This window comes from Podarcis pityusensis (genome assembly GCF_964106645.2).
Source record: "Podarcis pityusensis genome assembly, chromosome: 2".
NCBI classification, from domain to species: Eukaryota; Metazoa; Chordata; class Lepidosauria; order Squamata; family Lacertidae; genus Podarcis; species Podarcis pityusensis.
In genome coordinates this window covers 61,649,118-61,671,529 of record NC_138029.1, presented here as the reverse complement: position 1 = coordinate 61,671,529, position 22,412 = coordinate 61,649,118, and the positions used below count along the sequence as shown (strand labels likewise).

The 22,412-nt window shown below is 40.7% G+C and overlaps 2 protein-coding genes across 2 annotated transcripts in view; one reads left to right on the top strand and one right to left on the bottom strand.

The window, feature by feature from the left end:
* Positions 1-22,412, top strand: part of LOC308469244 (uncharacterized protein) — a 310,857-nt gene that overhangs the window by 206,837 nt on the left and 81,608 nt on the right. Inside the window, exon 4 of the mRNA XM_080991449.1 lies at positions 14,341-14,367. Coding sequence (XP_080847575.1) covers positions 14,341-14,367 — 27 coding nt within the window. The remainder of the gene's footprint in view (positions 1-14,340; positions 14,368-22,412) is intronic.
* LOC308471736 (uncharacterized protein) overlaps positions 1-22,412 on the bottom strand; it is a gene marked incomplete at its 5' end in the record, with an annotated part of 209,007 nt that overhangs the window by 114,573 nt on the left and 72,022 nt on the right. The gene's annotated exons all lie outside the window — the stretch shown is intronic.

Here is a 22,412-nt window from a genome sequence, read left to right as displayed (position 1 = left end):
GGATCCACGACCACTGGATTCCTTTAACGGAATACCCAAAATTGAAGGGGTAGGTGATGGCCACACCTAGCCCTTCCACACACCACGAACACATTCCAATGCCTAACCTACCCGCCAATACCAAGAAAGTTGTGACGATTGCTACAAAGTAGGCGAAAAAACCACAAGGCCTAATGCCAGATGGAAAAATTCCTACCAGGCCCCCAGGACAACCTGGGCGACCAACCTAAGGTCCATAGCAAGGCCAAGAGAAAAAACTAAACCCTAAACTCTAAGGGAGTGGAGGGTGGGTGACTCGCGACGGGAAGGCGGAAAATGAGGCGGAATGGCTGGCACAGCAGTAAGTTAAACTGCAAACCACACCCCCTCCAAGCCGCCCGGTTGGGCGCTTACCTGTGGGCGTGGTGTGCCAGCCAGGTGAGGGGGGGAGGGGGCGTAACGCCCCCTGCATTACGCAGAAATTGTGTCCTGCCCATAACACCTCCCCTCTTGGATGAGGAGAGGCTTTCTCAGGCAGCAGTCTTTCAGCTACATGGCAAACAGCATGAAGAAAAATCTCAAAAGGTGTTTGTGGTGTGATCAGGGCCAGTTCATATGTTCTAAAATCCTCCACATGGAGAGATGCAGCCACATAGAGGAGGTAACATATAAACTGGTGTGGCCACATTGTATCTGTTATCACTTGTCTATCCTAATGAGGTGGGTAAATTGGTTACATAGTTGGTTAAGTCGCTGTCTTTTAGCTTTATTCCTCCTCTGTGAAACAGGAATAATAGTGACTTATGTTTCCTTCTTTCTTAGTAAGTGATAAGTGGTGGAAGTCTATACATGACTAATCAGAAGCATGTCTCATTGAATTTAACCAAGATAGAATTGCAACCAAAGATAGCCAATTTTTGAAGTGCTGTAACCATGGTACTAAGTTAGCACTAGCAATTCTAGATGGGCATTTGGCCTGATCCAGTAGCCTCTTCTTACATTCTTAGGTTCTTTGTTTCACGATATATTGCTGTCGTGTTCTTCTTTTGCCCTGTAAAGCATTCCTGTCTCTCTGCCAGTTTATCTCATGGTACATTATGTAGAAATTTTACTTCTCACCTAATTCATACATCACTTAGGCAGTATAGGTCATAAAATATATCCTGGAGAGCATATAAATTTCTCTTAAGAGGAAAAAATGAAGACTTGTGATTTTCTGACCAATAACTTGTAATTAAGCCAAACCACAAAGTCTTTGTACTGGTCAACTTGAGAAGTAAAACCAATTCATCCTTCCATTAAGTTTCATACCTCAGGACATGTTAGGGTTCCGAGATGGAGCCTCCTGGTCTGCACACAGATGCCTGGTTTTGTACGTATGTGAAAACTTGGATGGAAAGGGACAGTCTTGACTTCCTAGGCTCCATGCCCCAAATAGTCTATTGGTTTTTCCAGGTCAGGATTTGATTATAGTTCCAAGTAAAGTCTAGATCTTTGCCTAGATGACATCAAGATTCTGGCCTTGTCTATATGAATCACTACTTTCCCTTTAGAATACCCACAGCTAGAGTCCAAATTGTCTTCTGGTCTGCCGGACTGCCACATCCCAACACCCACACACCCACCAGCACATCAATGTCATCCAGCTCCCTTGTTCTTATGCCTGCTTGCCTTTCAACTTGCTGCTTCCCATCATCTTTGTTCCAGTAAACTGCTTGGCTCAACTGTATTCCCTGGTCTGTGACTGATCCTGCTTTGAGATTTACCCTATTATGCAATGTTTGGCTTACGCAGCTCTTCCTCTGCCTTTCAATAAGATCTGATCTATTGCAGTCTCTGCTTCCTGGATCCATACTTTCCACACACTGTGTGTTTGCCTTTGGCCCAGCTCTGACAGTACGTAAGATCACATCATGGTTACCATTTAACACACTTTCACAGTGTACTCAAAACCCTTCAGGTCTGCATTAATTCACCCAGCATTAGCACCATCACCCAATTACTTTCAGACTTCAGTACTGTGCATAGAAAGGAAGGAATGTTTCAAACTTTTTTTTTACCAGTCACTCAATTAAAAGATGCTATGCAATAATTTATATTTGTTGAGCCATCCGCTATTATTGATACCATTATTACTGTAGAAAACAGCTCTCTCAAAGCATTATACAGTGGACACTCGGGTTGCGAACGTGATCTGTGCGGGAGGCACGTTCACAGCCCACAGCGTCCGCAACCTGTAGTGCTGTGTCTGTGCACGCATGGGTTGTGATTCGGCGCTTATGCACATGCTCAAAGAGTGATTTAGTGTTTTTGCGCGAGCACCAAAATCTGGAAGTAACCCGTTCTGGTACTTCCAGGTTTCGCCACATCCGTAACCCAAAAATGCACAACCTGAAGCGTCTGTAACCCGAGGTATGACTGTAACAGCCTCCCACCCAAGTAGCATCATGTGAAGGAGAACAGGGACAAGCATGCGAAGATACACCTTCAGCCCTGTCACCCATCACTACTTGTGAAGCAGGGAGCTTCATGTACTTATGGAGACTCACTACATGATTTAGAATGCTGGAATATCAGTTTTATAGATTGTTCAGGAATCTGCATGAATACGGGGTTTCTGATGTGCCCCTTCCAACTTGAGGAGGCTACCGGGGTAGCACCAGCAGTGGGTAGAGTCTCCCTCCCACATAGTCATCTTCACATGGGAGATGATAATGCTGGATGTGAGCTAATAAGGTTAATAACTTTGTCATTTAACTCTCCAGATTGCACTCACTGTTTAATGTAATGTTAAAATGTGATATGCCTCCCAGCACTCCAGGTTTCTCATTAGTTATTGTTGGGGTTGGCAATTCAATTTGGCTGAAGATTTGGAACATGAGTGGCATTTGATTGCAGTGGTGCTGATTAGAAAATAGCTAGGCTCTGTTAACAACAGCAAGAATAGTTTATTTCTACCGCACTCTTCTGCATTTGTACTTGGAATAATTTACAACTAATACATAAAAGGCAAGAACGGGCCTTCTCTGCAGTGGCTCCCCATTTGTATAATGCTTCATTATATACCTTTAGGCACGAGGCAAAAACATTCGTTTTTAACCAGGCCTTTGGTTTATTTGATTGACATCCTATGCCCTTTTAAAATGTGTTGGGGGGAGTTATTGGGTTGTTGTTGTTCTTATTTTGATTATGTATTTTGTGGTTTTATATTCTGATTTTATTCTGTGAACTGCCCTAAGACGTGAAATACCATTAGAGGGCATTCAACACTGATATAATATGAGGACAGTTTTGTAGACATGTCATGGTAAAAGGTATATGGTGAAATCAATTGCTAGTCATCCTCAGAGTAGACCTGTTGAAATCAATGGACCTGGACCCATAGAGTATGCTGAGAAGCTTGACTGAAGGCTTTAAAAGACGACTATACAATAGAATGTGCCTCACAAAAAATACCTAACTTGTTTTGAAATGCACTGTACTGAAATACAGTGCCTGCTTGTGGATGATGAAATGATGCCCCCCTTCCAATTATGCTGTAAAATATAGTGTGTGTGTTTCAGATTTTCTTCACTTAATCACAGCTGCAAGTATTTCATAGCCAAGTCCAAGAAAATGTCCAGCAACATGGGTTCCTTGTGTTAATGTGGGTGATCATTAACAAAATAATTCTGGAAATGCAGAGTTTAGCTGGGAACTAATTAATCTTTGAAATTAATTTTTTCCCCTGTAGAGGTTATTTTCATAATGAAAGAAAGTGGTTATGTGATGTAACACATGTCAACTCCACTTGCCAGCTAATTATACTGTTGACCCAAGAGCCTAATGATGGCCAATGCAAATGTTTTTATTTTTTAAATCACAAATTGTTAGGCCTGTTGAAATTATGAGCTTGGTTTAAGACATGAAACTGCAGTGGTACCTCAGGTTAAGTACTTAATTCGTTCCGGAGGTCTGTTCTTAACCTGAAACTGTTCTTAACCTGAAGCACCACTTTAGCTAATGGGGTCTCCCGCTGCGGCCACGACGTCGGAGCACGATTTCTGTTCTCATCCTGAAGCAAAGTTCTTAACCTGAAGCACTATTTCTGGGTTAGCAGAGTCTGTAACCTGAAGCATATGTAACTTGAAGCGTATGTAGCCCGAGATACTACTGTATTTTGATTTTATGACATTTGAGACTGCAATCCTAACACTACTTACATGGGAGGAAGACCCATTTGAACAGTAGAACTTGCTTCTGTGTAGACATGGCTGTTGGATTTGTGTTGCATTCAGTGTAGTGCTAAGCCAAACATTCCATCAGCACAAGGATTTCTCTTTGCACAATGGAACATTCTCTAATGTATCTGCTTGCGTACAATCCCTAGAAATGAAAGCAGTGTTCTCCAGCTCAGATCTCTACATATACAAAGCACATTTCCTTGTATAAGAAAGTCTTTTAATTTCTGGTCTAGACTGAACTTGCTGTGCTTCCATCTACCTTCTTAGAGTCAGCAGACATAAAAAGCCATAGTTTTCTACATAAGGGGACCATCATCAATTCATGAATCCCCCCCCCCCGTACCGAATGTATGGAAGTGTTGTTATGATGTGCAAAAGGTTGGATCCACACCAAACATGAGCAGAATTCTTCTCTTGGGAAACACAAGTGGGAAGAGGCAATTTTGATTAATTCACCCTACAACCTACCACCCTTTAAAAAAGGATTGGATAACGTTTTGGAGCAGCATAGGAGGCAGTGTTGGAGACTGCAGGGAATACTGGTGAAAATTGCATCACTCCCCCTTCCTCAAGCAGTAGCCCCTGCAGGATCCAAGTCTGCATTCAAACACATTAGCTTTAATAAAAGTCTATTTAACTGGAGCTGGTTTCCCACACCACCCTGAGCTGTGGCTCTTCAGCAGCAGCAGCGTAAGTGATCTGGGGACCAGACAGTAAGGCACAGTGAAGTCAGTGGATTCTGTAATGTGCCTGTGATTATTAATTCCATTCTTCAGGTTGATGATGGTATTAAAAGAGGCTTTAAAATAGGTTTAGTGTTTGAAGATACTTGCATAAACAAACAAAAGCATGTTTCTCATTTTATATTGTTTTCCAGGGAGTTCAGTTTTTCTTTAATTTTTCCCACATTCCCCCCCTCCTTTAATCCTTCTGGTTTTGATCATGTAGGAAATGGAGCATGAAGAAGCTAAAAGAGAAAGAAAAGAGAGTGTAAAATGCCTCTTTTAAATAGGAGTGAAATGTGGATTCCATTAGTCTCCTCAAACTAAATGCTCACCTCTGTGTTGGGCAGGGGTCTTTGTGGGGATACAGCAAACTGAGCTGGGGTATGAAGAGTCCGTCCTTATTAGCGAAACAAATATTAGCGCTCCAGAGGTTTCACTTTATTGTGCTTGACTGCGAGCCAATTTAAATATACAAAAACATAGTTCAAGGTAAAGTCTTCTTTAGAAAGTACCACTTTAGACTTCAGATGGGGAGCTATTAGCATGAGAGAGAGAGAAGGCTGAAGCCATTGTCTTTGATTTATTAGCTGCAAAGTAGTCCAAACATGTGATCCACCACCTGTAGTGTCCAAAAAAGACACATATGTATACTGTGTCTTCCTTTGTAGGTAAAATCTCACACATGAAGATACGAGAGATACCTAGGAAGCCTTTCCAAGAGGGAACTGATTCCAGCTGAACTTTTCCTTCTGTGTGGGGCAAGGAAAAGATACATTCTACCAGCTTCTTGGTTAACATGTATATAAGCAGCTCTTGTGGCAGGCAGGTTGGAAGCTTAACAAACTAGAAGTAGGATGGTCACCTGCCCTATTTAATCTGGCCCCAAAATGGTATTTTTTTGACCCTACATTCTTCCAACTTCACCCTTAGGAGTCAAATTTGTTCTGTCCTTTCTAATGGTTCAGCACTCATACCGTGAAGTTGCCTTACTATTTTCTTTGCTTTAAGTGTTTTTTGGGGGAGGTGTTTTTCTTTTCTTTCTATACCTACTATACTAATTTTCTTAACACTACATGATATCACACTAAGAACTGATGCTACAGTGTGAAATACCTGTATGTTGTACTGTTCGTGCTTTGGAGGAGAGCAGTTCTCACACAATTTTTCATCCTCAGAATGAACATTTATATGGTAGGAAAATACTCTCTGTTCTCTGTAATTAATGCTAAATGTGTTGTGTTTTGTTTTTCAGGTCCTCCAGTAAGTACATGGATGTTACTCTTGATCATGAGTCAACAAAGTTAAGGCATTTATTTTCCTTTCTGTGTCATTTCACGGGAACAGTACTTTTGGTAGAGGTGTGTCTAGGGCATAAATTGGTACCAGATGCTGCTTTCCCAGTGCTTGTTATAGGAATGTTTGGGAAATGCTTTTTTCACTCTCTGCCTACATGGCTTTTTGACCATTTTAAATCTAGTAAAAACTTTTTTTTTCCAAACATATTTTTGTGGGTCTCAAAAATAAATGAACAATATGCCTGTTTTATGCTTGTATTATTTATTGCAAATGTTAAATTACCTCACCAGCTCCCAGCAGCCTCTAACATGTCTGAGGGGTGGTTGCTACTGATGCTGATGGCACAAAGTGTGACTAAATGTGCCGCATTGCGGCTGGGGAGCTGCGCAATTGAGGTTGTTCAGAAAGTTGTAAACACTCCGGGCCCAGAACTTACTCAAAAAAAGTTTTAGACCAGTGTTGCAAATGTGTTTTAATGGGACAGTCATCTAAATCCTAGCTCTGCTTTCCATTCCTACCTACACTCTTCACCCTTACATGTGCTGCCTTAGCAATAACATGAAGAGGATATAAAGAGGGAGAGACCAGTTATATGCTCTATAACTTTAAAGCACATTTGAAACGCATTTTTCCCCCTCCAAGAATTCCGGACACTGTAGTTTAAGAGTTCCTGGAAATCATAACTGTCTGAGGGATTGACTACAGTGCCCTGATTTTGTGTGTGTGTGTTTCGGGGGGGGGGTGCTTTGTACATGCTTTAAAAGTATATTCTGACATCCAGCCAGGCATAGTGTACTTCAGCAGCACAAAGGCAAGTGGGAGGCAGCTATAGTGGGGGAAGAGGAGGCAGAGCTGGCCTCCCCATGAGACAGGGTGAAGTGCCCACCTCAGGCAGTGAAAGTGCAAGAGGTGATACTCGGCCTGCTCTGCCACTTCTGCTGCCAAGAGGGAAGCGTTCTGGCATGCACTGTTGCCACTCATCTTCCCCACCTAAAGGTGGAGAAGCTGAGTGAGCAGCAACACTGTAAGGATTGCCCCAGCTCCCACCAAGTTTGGTGAAAGCCAGGGCTCCACCACACTGCCAAGCAGCTCCCTCACTTGCAGGGAAGCTGAGCGGCAGCACTTTATATAATAATAATTTATTATTTGCACCACTCTGGGCAGCTTCCAATAAAGATTAAAAATACATTAAAATGTCACACATTAAAAACTTCCCTGAACATGGCTGCCTTCAGATGTCTTCTCAATGTCAGGTAGTTGTTTATCTCTTTGACATCTGATGGGAGGGCATTCCAGAGGGCGTGTGCCACTACCAAGAAGGCCTCTGCCTGGTTCCCTGTAGCTTTGCTTCTCGCAGTGAGGGAACCACCAGAAGGCCCTCGGTGCTGGACCTCAGTGTCTGGGCAGAACAATGGGTGTGGAGATGCTCCTTCAGGCACACTGGGCTGAGGCCGTTTAGGAGCACCCTGGCTCCTGACGGATTCGGTGAGAGCTGGGGCATTCCTGTGTGCCATGTTTCCCATCTGCTCTGCTTCCCAACAGCGGGAAGCCAAGCAGCAACTCTTTGAGCAGCAGTTCGGCGAGAGCCAGAGTGTGGCAGCAGCGGAAGTGGGGCACAGCTCAGGGGCAGGAGGTGGCAATTCCTGTTTCACCTCAGGAGCGGAGGGGTGCCTTGCATGGGTGATCTACCTAGCTTTTCATTTTACCCATTAAGTTGTGTTGGGTGTGATTTGTCAAAGGGTCCAAGGGAAACACTGTGTCAGGCTGTGAAGCTGCTTTGAATAACTGCTCTCTGTGGTTTCATCAGCTAGGCTCATCAAAGTTGTATAGAGAGGTTCCTTCAAATTAGTCAGTTCCCTCTGAAATATAAGAGCCAATACAAATAAATATTTAAATTTATTTAGCATCTGGTAGTAAAACAAACAACCAAAATCTATCAATAAAGAAAATACGTATTTGGAGCTCTGTTGAATTCTGCCACTTGTGGCAATTTCACAAAAGTGGTGGTAAGTGTGTTTTTAGTTTAATAATCACTTGTGAAGCTTTTGTGCCCCATTTCACATCTTTCTTAGCACTTGCCTGCAATTGTGAATGGTGGAAATGCAATTTAGTATCCTTAAGACTCAGAAAATGCTTTCCATATAATATTTAAAATGTAACATAAAAAACCCCACTTCTGTATCCCCTGCATAAACATCCTTATACAGCATTGGCTAATATAGATTTTAAATTGTTTGAGGTTGGATTTGAGGTTTCAGATATTTAATTTATCAAAGTGCCAGTTTTGAAATTTGCTGTTGTATCTTGAACATTAGGCATGCCGTGCAATAGGAGTTTAAACTTTTTTTTTCCTTCTTGAGTTTGCTGCAGAAAAATTGGAGGTTGTAGAAAACTTGTTCTTGCTGTGCTTTGTTATCCTGCATGAGCATTAAGCCAGTGATGGATGTTATAAAGAAAATTCATGAGAAACATATTTTAGTGGTATATTTTATTCTACTGGATTCTTTGAAACAGATCTGCTCAAAGTACTCTCCAGTTCAGGCTTTAAAATATAGATACTGCACTAATCTACCGGTTTCATGGAATTTGTGGGTCACTGGTAATTATTAGTAGAATTTGACTATGGCAGTGGGAGCCCATTTTAAAACCATTGCACTGATGATTTATGCTGGGCTATATGACAGCTTGGCACTCTGTTTAGAGTCTTTTAGCCAATTCTGCAGGAACTGCTACAATAGAATTTGCAATGTGTGCTCACTGATAATTCATGAGAGACAAAGTGTAGCCAACTTGTTTATAGTAACTTTTCACTGATTTTTTTAAAATCATGGAGATAATTAAATGTTGTTGCTTGCCATACCTCATAATATTATAACTGAAAATGTAACCTTATTGGGTTCCAATTTAGCTATCAATAACACATGTGAATTATCATGGTGTGTTTCCATGTAGAGCTGCATAGATGTTAAAAGGACTGTACTTGGTTTCTTTAGATTGCATCCATTTCTATTTTATTTTTTTTATAAGATATTTATTGAGATTTTCAAAATGTTACAAAATAAAAATAAAGAAAGAATAAAATACAAAATAAAAATGGTTAACAAAGTAAACAAAGAGAGAAACAAACCACTTCCAACAATACGAATACAAATTCAAAATAAGAAAAAAAAACCCCGAAAAAAACAAAAATACATGACAAACATTTAAAAACGTTTAAAAACAAATTCATTATTCTCAGATCCTCAACTGTCATTACCTTCTTTCTTTGACCTCCTCCTCCTCCCTTTCTTTGTATCCTAGTTATTAATTATCCCAGCAAATCCTTTCCATATTTCATAATATTCTGTCGTTACATTACCTTAAACTGTTTTAATCTTATCTTTTTATAAAAAAACCTTGAAACTTAAAGCTTAAGTCTTATCCTTACCAACTTCTCATAACCATAATATTCTTTCATAATTCTTTAAGCATCTTTACTAAAGCCGAGTAGTTTCATTCCAACTTTTTTTAACATTCATCAATTTTATAAAACAGTCCTAATAGTAAAAAAAAAGAAAGAAAGAAAGAAATACAAACAGATCCAATCTTCATCCAGCGTCCCTTCCTCCTGGTCCCGGGTTTTGTCAGTCCTTATTATCCCATCGATCTAGCTCATTAACCTGGCAACCTTATATCCGAGGCCCTCAAGTCTCTTCCATGTCCCTTCTGCAGCTCTTCTTCATATTTGTAACTGTATTTTCCCTTGTCTCCTGCTCGTGGTAACTCCAGCTTGGCAATATTTTTGACCCTTCTCGACAGATCAGCCCCTTTTCCATATTCAACACTAAATTCCATGTGATGTTTAAAAACATGTTTCAAAAACCCTCCAAAATTAAGAGCCCCCACAATCCCAAACATCTCACGGCCCATTGCCAGATTTGAAAAGTCCAAACATCCCAGCATTGGGGGGTCAATCCAGCCCCCCATTTCCAAACCAAACCAAACTTTTTCTTTCCAAATCTGGCTTTTTCCAAGTTCATTTGTCAAATCCGAAAACTCATATTCCTGTTGGGCCTGTTCTGTCAGGACGCACTCCTGATTTAATTCCTGGGTGGGCTCCACATATTTTCCCACTGTCTGTTCAAAATTTCCCACTGCCTGTTCAAAATTTCTAGTCGAAGTCGCCATCAAATTCATCTTCTCATGTAACTGTTCCAGTAGGGCATTTGTTTTATATAAAGCACACAACAGAGCTTCTGAATACATTGTCCTGCAAGGTCAAATGTCTATTCCCACGATTGTAATCTGTAACAGCTGCCAGCTCCCTGGAATTAGTTACAGTTTCACAGTCTCCCTCTAGGGGGAAAACTTCTATTTGTTCTTGCAACAAAGTTTTCCTTTTTGAGATATTTTATCAATATTTGTTCCTTTAAAATGCGAAAGGAAACAGTGGAATCACTATGTTTCTCTTCTTTAGCTATATGTCAAAAACGTTTGTCTCTGGTCAATGAGCTTCAAACGTCAGTCCTGACACCCCGCTCCAGGGTCAGGACGGTGGAAAGTTACTTTACTTTAAACTCACTTTAAACAGTCCGAAAAAGATCCCCCTTCTTCTCCTGCTGTCGAAGGGGGGTTCCACAATTTTAAATGATGAAATCCAATCCTTTAAAGGCGATTTTCTAGGCTCTAGTTTACGTTGTCTTTGCTTTATTCTGTCTACAAAAGAACGGAAGGCTGACTTCCTGTTTAGACCTTCCCGTTCAGTACCAAATTGAAAATAAATTTTTAAATCCAATTCCTTTCTGCTCGCAAGTCCTTATTTAAGGTCCAGTTGTTCAAAGTTTAAGTACTCACGGGTGCTTATTTTAGAGTCCAAATTGTCCCAGGAAAAAGGCAGCGCTCTCCGGCAACGGCTATGCGGCTTCGCTCCACGGAAATAGTTGACTCACAGCACCGCGCCACTTCCCCCTCTTCACTTCGGAGCCCGTTAATGGGTTCCTTTGCGAGTTGGGGGGGCGCTAATGGTGCCCGCCGAGTCCCATGGTCACAGGCTTCATCCGCCTGTGATTTTTAAAAGGGTCCCCGCTTCGCCGTAGCGGAGAAGACCCGTTTCACGCGGAGCTAGTCCCTGCAGTTCAGAGGGAGTCCGCCATTGCCGATGGCGCCACCCCGGAAGTCAATCTAGATTGCATCCATTTCTACTTGCAAGACCAGACCCTGATACTCCTTCCACTGTGCAGTTTGTTTACTTTTTAAATTGGACTGTTCATGCAAGATTTATTCCATTTTTGCATCCAATCAGTTTCATTTGGAACTGATGTACTATGACTAAATTGCAAATATGCCTTTTTCACCTAAATAAGGTTTTCATTTTTATCCGTATAATACGTTTTCATAGTTGCATAGCATAGTTTCTTTCTAAGCCTTAACTACAACAATGACAAAGTCCTTCTACTGTCCACAATATTTTTGTATTTGTACAGCATTACATTTAAGACAATTGGTTTCTTCTGAGCATGCCCCCCTTTATTTTCTTTCTTCAGCCATAAGGAATTCATTACTACACATACCATAAAGCATCATACTATGCCGAAAATTCATTCTTCACTCCCTATGCCACCAAAGCTGCTTGTTACTTTTCAGTTGCCATAAATTGGGTTCACATATTAAATATTAAACTTTGTGGTTCAGTATTTATGGCTACTAGATAACTGATCATCCTGTCTGCAGAATGAGTATGCTGTTCAAAAGTGCTTCAAAAGAGCTGGTTACAGAGGTTATTAAAGTCACATGCTGAGTAGGTAATTTCTGCAGCCTGAATAATATATTTACCATGCTCTCATAATTCAGAACCAACCATACAAAATATTATAAAACACTCTGTATGGTAAGGTAGAGAGTATAGAGGGTCACTGACACAGGAGAGTTCTGAACTGCATAGTACATACTGAGTCCATTATTATTGGGTTTTCAGTATTATTATTATTACAATTTCCACTACTACTATTACTACTACCTCTACTACTGTTACTGAAATGGGTAGGCCTGTTGGCCCTAGGCACTCCCTCTGGTAGTGAGAGGTGGACATATGTCTCTCATTTTAGAGGTGACATGAACAAAGCAGGTGAAAAAAAGATAAAATAAGTGGAGAAACATATTCTTTCTCCTTTTTCACCCTCATCTACCAATTGTCATCTCTAAACCTTCCTGTCTTATGAAGAGTTCCTCTAATCTGAATGTCACCCATTGTAAGAAGAATTTTGCTTAATAGTTGCCACCAATTTGATTTTAATTAATTTTTATAATGAAATGTTTTTAGAATGTTGGATTATTTGATTGCTGTTAGCCGCCCTGAGCCCAGCTTCGGCTGGGGAGGGCAGGATAAAAATAAAATTTATTATTATTATTATTATTATTATTATTATTATTAAGTGAGCCAGCTTGAAAAGGCACTGTAAGGAGTGCATGGATTGCCTCTGCCCCAGATAATCTTCAAATATCCAGAACCAATCCTATTTTTCATTCTGAGTTCCTATTTTGCTAAGCAAAATTATCACAATGGGTCAGTTTGGTGTGAGGAGAATTTTGAATGGATCAAAGTGCTCCATTATTTAAAGCCGTTGTTTCTTATTAAGCATTTCGGCTATGGATCCAGGCAGAAACTTAAAAAAATTGGAAGAACATTTGTCTGAAGCAGTGGCATAGCGTGGGGGGTGCAGGGGGGGCTGGCCGCACCGGGCGCAACATCTGGGGGTTAGGGTTAGGGGGCACAAATCCATGGGTTAGGGGGTGCAAATCCACGGGTTAGGGGGCGCAAATTACTTGCCTTGCCCCGGGTGCTGACAACCCACGCTAAGCCACTGGTCTGAAGGTGTAAACTGAGTTACTGTTGTCCAGATATCATTCAGTGATCCAGATGCCAAATACATATTAAACTTATGCCCATAAAAATACTTGCATATTCCCCTTCGGCTCATGACCTTCTCAAGGGTTGTAATAGAAGAGGCATGAACTTCGCAGCATAGAATTAAAGAGTGTGTCAGCTAATACATTTTTATGCCACTACTGCATGTATATATAAATAATATAGGTTTATGCCTCTGTTATATGTACACACTGCATAGTGTAACCTGACCCTGCTGTACAGATGCAGCTCTTGCTGCCTTACATTTGCAGAAAAGAATTTATATCTCTGGTTGGAAGCAACATTAGGCAATGGGCCAGTCTAAGGCAAAGCAAAGGGGTCAAGGAAGCAAGCTGCTCTCCCTCTCCCTCTGAGAAGGACTCATCTCCCCTCAGCTGATGTCCACTTGTAGCTCAAAAAGAAGAAAAAGCAGGGAGGCAAAATTCACCCATGTACTCTAATTGCACTCTAAGTTCGCCATGAGTATTCCAATTGCACTTGAACAGCATGACCATAGAGCTACAGAATCAAATATTTGGCTACAATTGTTTTTTAACAATGAAGGTGATTATGTGTGATCCTAGTGACTTGAACATGGTGATGCGTTAAGGACTACAAAATCAAGTGGGATCATGAGGGCATGTTTGGGGAAAGCACCACGTGCATTAACTAACAGAGACACTTGAAGGTTACTTTTCAGCTGAATTTTGGGTTTTTACACTGCTTTCAGTTCTTAGATATACTGTATCAAGTATCCCCTGTTAGTAGAAAAATTACTCTTAGAAAAAGTTGTTCTATGTGGACTAATGCAGATTAATGCAGTGTTGGGTCTAAGCCTGCAGGACGAGAGTTTAAATCTTTGCTGGTATTCAACTAAGTTTTAGTCAGTGTAGACCCATTGAAATTAAAGAACATGACTAAGTCCATTAATAGGTGCACTCTGAGTAAAACTTAGCTGAATACTACCCATAATGGAGAATGGTCTTAGGCAGATCACAATATGACAACCCAGTCTACCTCATATGGTTGTTGCACAGATAAAAATTAAAAAAGGATATACTATACCCAGACATGAGCTCTGTTCTGCTCTCCTGCTGCTCAGGGGACAGGAGTTGTCCCCTGCAGAGCTTCTGTTCCCTTTCAGATCAACCCCTGACTTTTTATATTCTATGATGCCTTGCTGTTGTTAAGTGCAATTGACTGATCTTATTGTTTTCCTTATTTAATATCACAGGGGCAGTCAGGACGAGTTGGTTACCCGGTAACTTTGCCTTTCCCTTTATTTTGTAATCTTTTCTCCAAACTGCACATCATTCTGAACCTCAGTCTTCTTACTATCCCTGTCAGCACACTCTCTCTCTCCCTCCCCTCCCCCTTCCCCCTTCAATCATTATCATAGTTTTAAGGTTTTAATATTAAATCTTTGAAGAGCTGTTTCCAAATGCATTGGTAGCAATTTATTTAATTGGCAGTAGTGGATGAGCAACTAGAATGCAGGTTGGCAGTCTTGGATCTCATCCAAAGCTACATGAAACACCCACGTGCACAGGCTTCCACCTTCTCTCCAGTGTAAGGGGGAAGGCATGTGCATGCAACAGAATATGCATCTTAGAAAAACAGAATAAGCATTCTCAAAGTCTTCATTCACACAGGAATTACAAGCCTGTTTGGCTCGGTTTGTTTGTTTGTTTTTAGGAAGGCCAGTGCTGAAACAGATTTCCGTTGAGATATCTCAGCGTTTGCTTAATTGTAAACAGAGAAAGGCTTATATTTAGTTGTGATCTACAGATTATTACAGTACAGCAAATGCACAGTTATTTATCTGGCTGTTAAAGAAAAGAACAGCTGGGGTGTTTTTGAAGTCATTTACATGAATATGTGTTAGGGCTAGTATCTGGGATCTGCCTTGCCGCAAGATCAGTTGATAGGCATTTGTTACGTATTGCCTACTCCAGATATATTCTCTCAAATCTTGCTTCTATTGCTGGAACATTATTATTATTATTATTATTATTATTATTATTATTACAATTTCCAGCATGTAATGTACCATAGTTGTATCTGGGGAAATGCAATTTGTTTTCCAGATAACATATCCATCGTTGCTGTTTTTACTGTGTGAAATGTGGTTGCATGGCTATCACGAATACCTATTTGATAATGCTGTGATAGAAATGATAAAGGTGTCTTAAGTCCTTCCCAGTACCTGTGCAATTTTTATGACTGTTTGTTTAGTTTTATTTAATAACTTTTTTAGCTTTAGGGTGCAGTTCCAAGTGCATTTTACCTGGAAGTAGCTCCAGGTTATCTCTGCCTGATTTCTGAGTTGATTATACGATTGCACTATTAGAGGCAGACACGTTTGTCATTTTAGTACTCCAGTATGACAACATCATGTAGCAATAAAAAAAGTCTGTTGAAGCTAACATTAGCAAGGTTACTTCCTTTTTACATACCTGCATGCCATTTTTTAAGGTTAAAATCAGACGGTGGCGTATTCTTCCTCTGTAAACACTGTACAAATACACTACTTTTGTTTGCGGGTTTTTAAAGAACAAGTGGCATGCTCCTAGCTCTTTTTCCCATTCATTACATTGGCATAGCATGAGAAGCAATTAAGTGTAGCAATTAATTACTGATAATGTGAGTTGTGGGTGGGTGGGTGTGGTCCTAAGAGGAGAAACACTTCTGGTGATGTCTGTATTAAAGACAAATATAGAGCGTAAATGAGCATTCTAGATAAGAGAAAAGCTGGACCAGCTATAGAAGTAGCAAAGATTTACCTACTGGGTAGAGTTCTGCGAAGGGCAAAAGCAAAAAATAGGTACCTTGTGTAAAAACCTTCTTGGCTTTCAGGCGCTAAGAATGTAATTTATTAAAGATTAGGCAAACGGGGTTTGTTCTAAGTGGTCTGCTTAAATATAGTCGCTAGGAATTTGAATGCTCATTTATGAATTAGCATGGGCCGTAGAAATACTCTTACTGACTACTCTAATCGTGTGTGTGTGTGTGTGTGTGTGTGTGTGTGTTTATAAAAAAGCTTATTTCTTGCAGTATTAGCTCTATTTTTAGTCACAATCCCCTGCAAACAGGAAATGTTGGAATGTACTAATCCCCTATAGTTACATACCAATGGGTCTGTAATACATTTATAATCTGTCCTCAGTGGGGGGATGCTTGGATACTGGCACATTAAAATTCATTCCTGGGCTCACCCTTTGTTCCAGAGCAAATGATCCATTATTGTCCTTGGCAAGCATCAAATTACTTACCCTGGACTCAAACTGGTATGTAGTACTCCATGAGCACAGTTGAGAAACTCCATTTTAAGGCTCCACTATTAGCTTTGTTTTCAGTGTGACTACAAGATCTCCACTGAGGTAGAGGGACATAACAACTCCACCAACCTTTTTGGACCAGTGGGCACATTTCAAATTTTGAGAGAGTACTGTGGGCACCAGTCATAAATGACCACAGACTTTTGAGTAGACATGGATTTCATCGTGCTCTAAGTTTACTATACAGTGAATCCATAACGACTGCCTGGCCTGTACTTCCTGCACACCAGGAAACATTCCTAAACCTCCGCAAAGTTTTCACATTTTGAGAGGAGAGTAGTGTTTGCAGAAAATAACTTCTAGGGACACAGGAAAGATGCATCCTGGTTGCTGAGGGGAAAAAAAGGGAGATTCCAAGGACTAGAAAAGAAAGAAGCAGGAAAAGTGCAGTAAGCAAGGGGACCATAACTCTTTAGATCCCCAGGGTGTCCAGCCATTTCCTGGTGTCCAAACAACTCAACTTATCAGTCATAGCTCTGACTTCATACACTGTGACAGGCAGGAACAGCCAAGCTGACTATTTCAGAGAAAATGCTTAGAAGGGTACCTGCACATTTTGCTTTATAACTTTCTTTCTAGGAGGACTAGATACTTACAATAAAATAAAACAAAACAAAACACAATAAAAAGCTCAGTCTGGGGGCCTTGCCTGGGGGTAAGGCATTGCCTTCACAGGTAATAGGTTGGCAAACCCTGACATAAAACAACAGATCCTTTTTGGGAAGTCCCAATTACAGGTGCAGTGACCTGATCTGGCTTGGGACCACAGTTGAGTGCAAGAGGTTAAAACCTCACATGTACTAAGGAGTTGAAGATTTCTCCTTCCTCTCTGTAGTTTGATCACTGCACTTGGGCGTGACAGCCTAAGAAATATGAAAGAGAGAGAAGTACAGTGGTACCTTGGGTTACATACGCTTCAGGTTACATACGCTTCAGGTTACAGACTCCACTAACCCAGAAATATTACCTCGGGTTAAGAACTTTGCTTCAGGATGACAACAGAAATCGTGCTCAGGCGGCACGGCAGCAGCAGGAGGCCCCATTAGCTAAAGTGGTGCTTCAGGTTAAGAAGAATTTCAGGTTAAAAGCGGACCTCCGGAATGAATTAAGTAGTTAACCCAAGGTACCACTGTATCCCACTTCTGCTGGTATGACAACATTTGATAAATTCCTGTGGGTGGAACTGATGTTTTACACACTTACATTCTAATAATGCTACCCATTGGCTGCCTTGCCAATCACTTTAGTTCTCTTCAGACCAGTTAATCCTGGTAGTATCATAATCCTTGCCAGCACTAGCGTAGCTGATACCAATTTAGCTTCAGCCTTCAAATAGCTATTAAAAGTACAGTAAGCATTATCAGGTATTGTGGCCAAAACAAGAATGCAATCGCATGGTCCTTCGAAGAAGAAAGTGGATAGATCGAATAAAATGTGACAGTCACAGCGCCATCGGGTACGGAATGTTCAGAGTGGGGAATTAACTCTTTATTGTCAAAATTATACTTGCAAGTTAGGGAAGAGTGTGTCTATCAGTCCAGCATCTCTCAGCTACTCCTAGGTGTGCACTCAATAAGGCAGTTGCAGCAACAGAGAGGCCCTGCCCCGACTTCAGCTTATGTATCTCCCCTATCGAAGACTCCAACTGTGTGATTATTTTAGGGAATCAAATGAGAACTATAATTGAGAGCTAAATGTGACACCATTCATGCAATTAGCAATTGTGCAATATTTTTTTAAAAAAATCTGTAAATAGGAGGTACAGCTGAGGGGGGCTAATCCAGATCAGGAGTTTGCCATGGGAGGAAAGATCCTCCTGGATCTAGTGTTGTCACTTGAGGCCCAGGTGGCTTTAGTGGATAGGAGTGCCTATCTGCAGGTATGGCTGGTTCTCCAGCCATGTTTTTCCAGGATAGAAGAAGTCCAGCTACAGTAACACATGCTCTTGTAACCTCCTGTTTGGACACTTGTAATGCGTTCTTTGTGGAGCTCCCCTTATAGATACTACAGAGGCTGCAGCTAGATCAGAATGCAGCAGCTAGGGTCCTAATGGGCGTCACCAGCCAGACACATATTATGCCAGCCTTAAAAGATCTGACCTACTCATCAGTTTACTTCCAAGCCTCAATCAAGGACCATATTTAACATACGAAGCCTTAAATGACTTGGGCCACAAATATCTGGGTGGAGAGACTCCACCCATATTAACATGTCTCTCCACGAAGAGGCCCTGGTGAAGTTCAGGCAGGGTAGTGCATGTGAGGGCTTTCTCCATGACAGCCCTGAGGCTGTGGAATGCATGCCCTTCCAAGCTACGTTATATGCTTTTTCAACATTACAAGTTTCCTCCTGTCAGACCTAATCCTCGCCAGTACCAAAATACAGGCAGGCCCACGGTATTTCCCCCTAACAAGTAGCAACCAAGAAGAAAATGAACACAGGTCTCATTGCTCCTGGATTCTGCCAACTGAAGGAGGACCTTCCCAAAACTGGAAACAGAATTGCTAGAACCCAATACTAAGATTTTGTCAAAAATGTAAAACTTGTTGTTGAAATGGAATACTCAGGATGAAACCGTGAAATCTGCTATGATTAAATGGGCACAAGATCTAGGATATAACATTATGTTTGCTGACTGGGAACAGTTGTTGACCACAGGTATGAAGTTTACGGCATGCAATGCCTTAAGAGAGAATATTATGAAAATGATATACAGGTGGTACATGACACCAGTCAAGCTTGCAAAAATTTACCATGCGCCCGATAATAAATGTTGGAAATGTAAAGAAAATGAAGGTACTTTCTTTCACCTTTGGTGGACGTGCCCAAAGATTAAGGCTTTCTGGGAGATGATATATAATGAATTGAAAAAGGTATTTAAATATACCTTCTTGAAGAAACCAGAGGCCTTTCTCCTGGGCATAGTCGGCCAATTGGTGCCAAAGAGGGACAGAACTTTCTTTATGTATGCCACAACAGCAGCAAGAATACTCATTGCAAAGTATTGGAAGACACAAGATCTACCCACCTTGGAAGAATGGCAGTTGAAGGTGATGGACTATATGGAATTGGCGGAAATGACTGGCAGAATCCGAGACCAGGGAGAAGAGTCGATGGAGGAAGATTGGAAAAAGTTTAAAGACTATCTACAGAAATATTGTAAAATTAATGAATGCTAGAATGATGTTGGATAGAAACTAAGTGAACTTTAGCTGAAAGGTTACAAGGAATATGAAAAAATGGATTATTAATATGTAAAAATCTAAAATTACAATACTTTATGATTAATGATTAGGATACATAAAGAGGGGAGGGATTTGCTGAACGAAATAATTGAACTGGAATACAAAAAAGGGAGGTGTGAGGAGGTCCTGGAACTAAGCAAATGAAGGTCAAGTAATGGAAGGAATGAATTGTTTTTAAATATTTTTACTTTGTATTTTCTTTTTCTTTTTTTTTTGGGTGTTTTGTAATATCTTGAAAACTTCAATAAATATCTTATATAAAAAAAAAAATGAAGGAGGACCTTCCCATTGCTGCTTCTGGGGGGAAAAGCATCATGAAGCAAAAAGGGAAGGAAACAAGTTGTTTTCCCAATTAAAATCTGTTTGGATGTTTTATAGTGAACTAGCCTAGTGATTTCTGTTTCATTAAACTTTATTATATTCTTCCTATTTAATGTTATTTTTTCCAGTGTGTAGTCATTATTCACATATTTAACAGAGAATTCTTACCTACCCTGAAATATATAATTATTCTAAAGGTTGTACAGAGAAGCACCTCATTGATTAAGCGTGACAGCAGGCCTACTGACCAGTTTTTATGAATAGTATGCATGTACGAGCCAGTGTGGTGTAGTGGTTAAGAGCGGTGGAGTCGTAATCTGGTGAGCGGGGTTCGCTTCCCGCTCTTCCACATGCAGCTGCTGGGTGACCTTGGGCTAGTCACACTTCTCTGAAGTCTCTCAGCCTCACTCACCTCACAGAGTGTTTGTTGTGGAGGAGGAAGGGAAAGGAGGTTGTTAGTGGCTTTGAGACTCCTCAGGGTAGTGATAAAGCGGGATATCAAATCCAAACTCTTCTTATCTTCTTTGTTGGATTCATGTGTTGTGTAAAAATGTATCATAAATGGTTATGGCGGAAAGGAGAAATAATATTAAGTGCATGCGATGCGGCTCCCTGCTTCCGAAAGCTATGGGAAGATCCAGATGCAGCTGCTGAAGTACCTGTTTCCTTCTAAGGAGAGAGAACTGGCAATTTAAGTTATTTTTAAGATATATATTTGATTGCAAAGTTAGCCTGCTGCCTAGGTGCAGTGGAGAACTTTGCCTCATCACCAGCATTGAAGTAAGAGTCACCTGCCTGTCTTATTGGTTGATGCAGTGCATCAAATTGGTGCATCAAATTGATTGTTGTGCAATGGGCAGGCATCATCTTCTCCTTTGTCTTGGGCAGCAAATGTCTCTTTCTAGTCCATACTCAAGTATCTTGTGTGTGTTCTAGGTAGTAAAAACCAACCATCTTTGCCCATTCATGGAATTTCTTTTAGGATCTTCAACTAGCTCTTGAGACACCAGCTGTCCACCTGCAAATAAATCTATGCTCACAACCAAATAATTCAAAAGCAACCTTTTTACTTTACACAAAACAGCATTACCAGTGCAAAGTTGTTTCGGGTCAATAATGAGAAAATTCTGAGTTTTTTAATGCAGGATTTTCCTTTCTTTCTTTTTAGAAGAAGATAGCAGTATAAGACAGTACTGTTTCAGTACTCGTTCCCCATTTTAAAAACAAATTGCAAGAGAAAAAGAAAACAAATCCAAAATAACAACAAAAACCACCCGGAGAAACTGAAAACTAACACACAAATACAACAGTAAAGCACTAATTAAAAGGAAACCCCACCACAAATGGGTGGTGTATGCCCACCATACACATACCACAAGTACATTTTGGGATATGGTTTGCTTTCATCTTGCAATTTGGTTTAGAACTGGAAATGAGAAAACTCTGCAAAAGGCTTGGAAGAGAAAGCAGCAACTTACTGTGCTTCATCCTAGAACTATATTTATGAGAACGGCTTTTGTCAAACAGAGTAAAACCATTCTCTTCCCTTTTTCTCCTCCCTTTCTCCATTGCCTATCACCCAATGTATTTTCGTTTTCCAATGTTCTTGCAACTGCTGAGAAGCAAAAAGTGTTTTCCTTGTGTCTTGCGTCCCTAAATCCTCCCGGGACTCACCAAGAAGCACTTTGAATCAATCTAAAGGTCTGATTGGATTTTAATTACAGGGAATAGGGTTGGAAGGTTAGTGACCTTGCCTGCTCCTCTCCGTGCCCCGCAGAATGAAAACCACTTGAGTTCAATTTACTGCTTTCTGGCATCCCTGCACACATTGGTGACCTCCAAACAGTGTCTCTGTGTCTGAAGTCTGTCAAGTCAATCCTTCAAGAACTGCAATTAGGTCATGCACAGTTGGGAAATATTGGGACTCACAATATCATTGCAATGTGAGAACAGATTTCAGTACCCATTATATTTAAATTAAAAGTTTCTCAACAAAAGCTTTAAAAAAGCAATTGAAGAATGCAGACCACCATTAGATCTCATGCGTCCAGCAGGCAGTGGGGAGTTGTCAATGTGGTGTGTTAACAAGCAGGAAATGATTTCCAATATGATGGAAGACTGAATAAACTTGCTGAAAGAGGGTTCCATGTGGGGGGGGGATAAAAAACGAAGGATTCAACGTTTATGTGGAGACGGATTTTGCTAGAAATAGGAGAAAATAAGATTAGGCAAAATGTTTCTCTCCAACACCTGCAGTATGTAGCTTGGAGTGAGTAGAATTGACCTTGTCATTAGAAAAGTACCTGGGGCACCACTTTATTGAGGTTCTGCAACAACCAGTTTAATGCACATGTTACTCAGGAGCTGCTTCTTCTTCTTTGGCGATCACTCGCAGCCAAGTA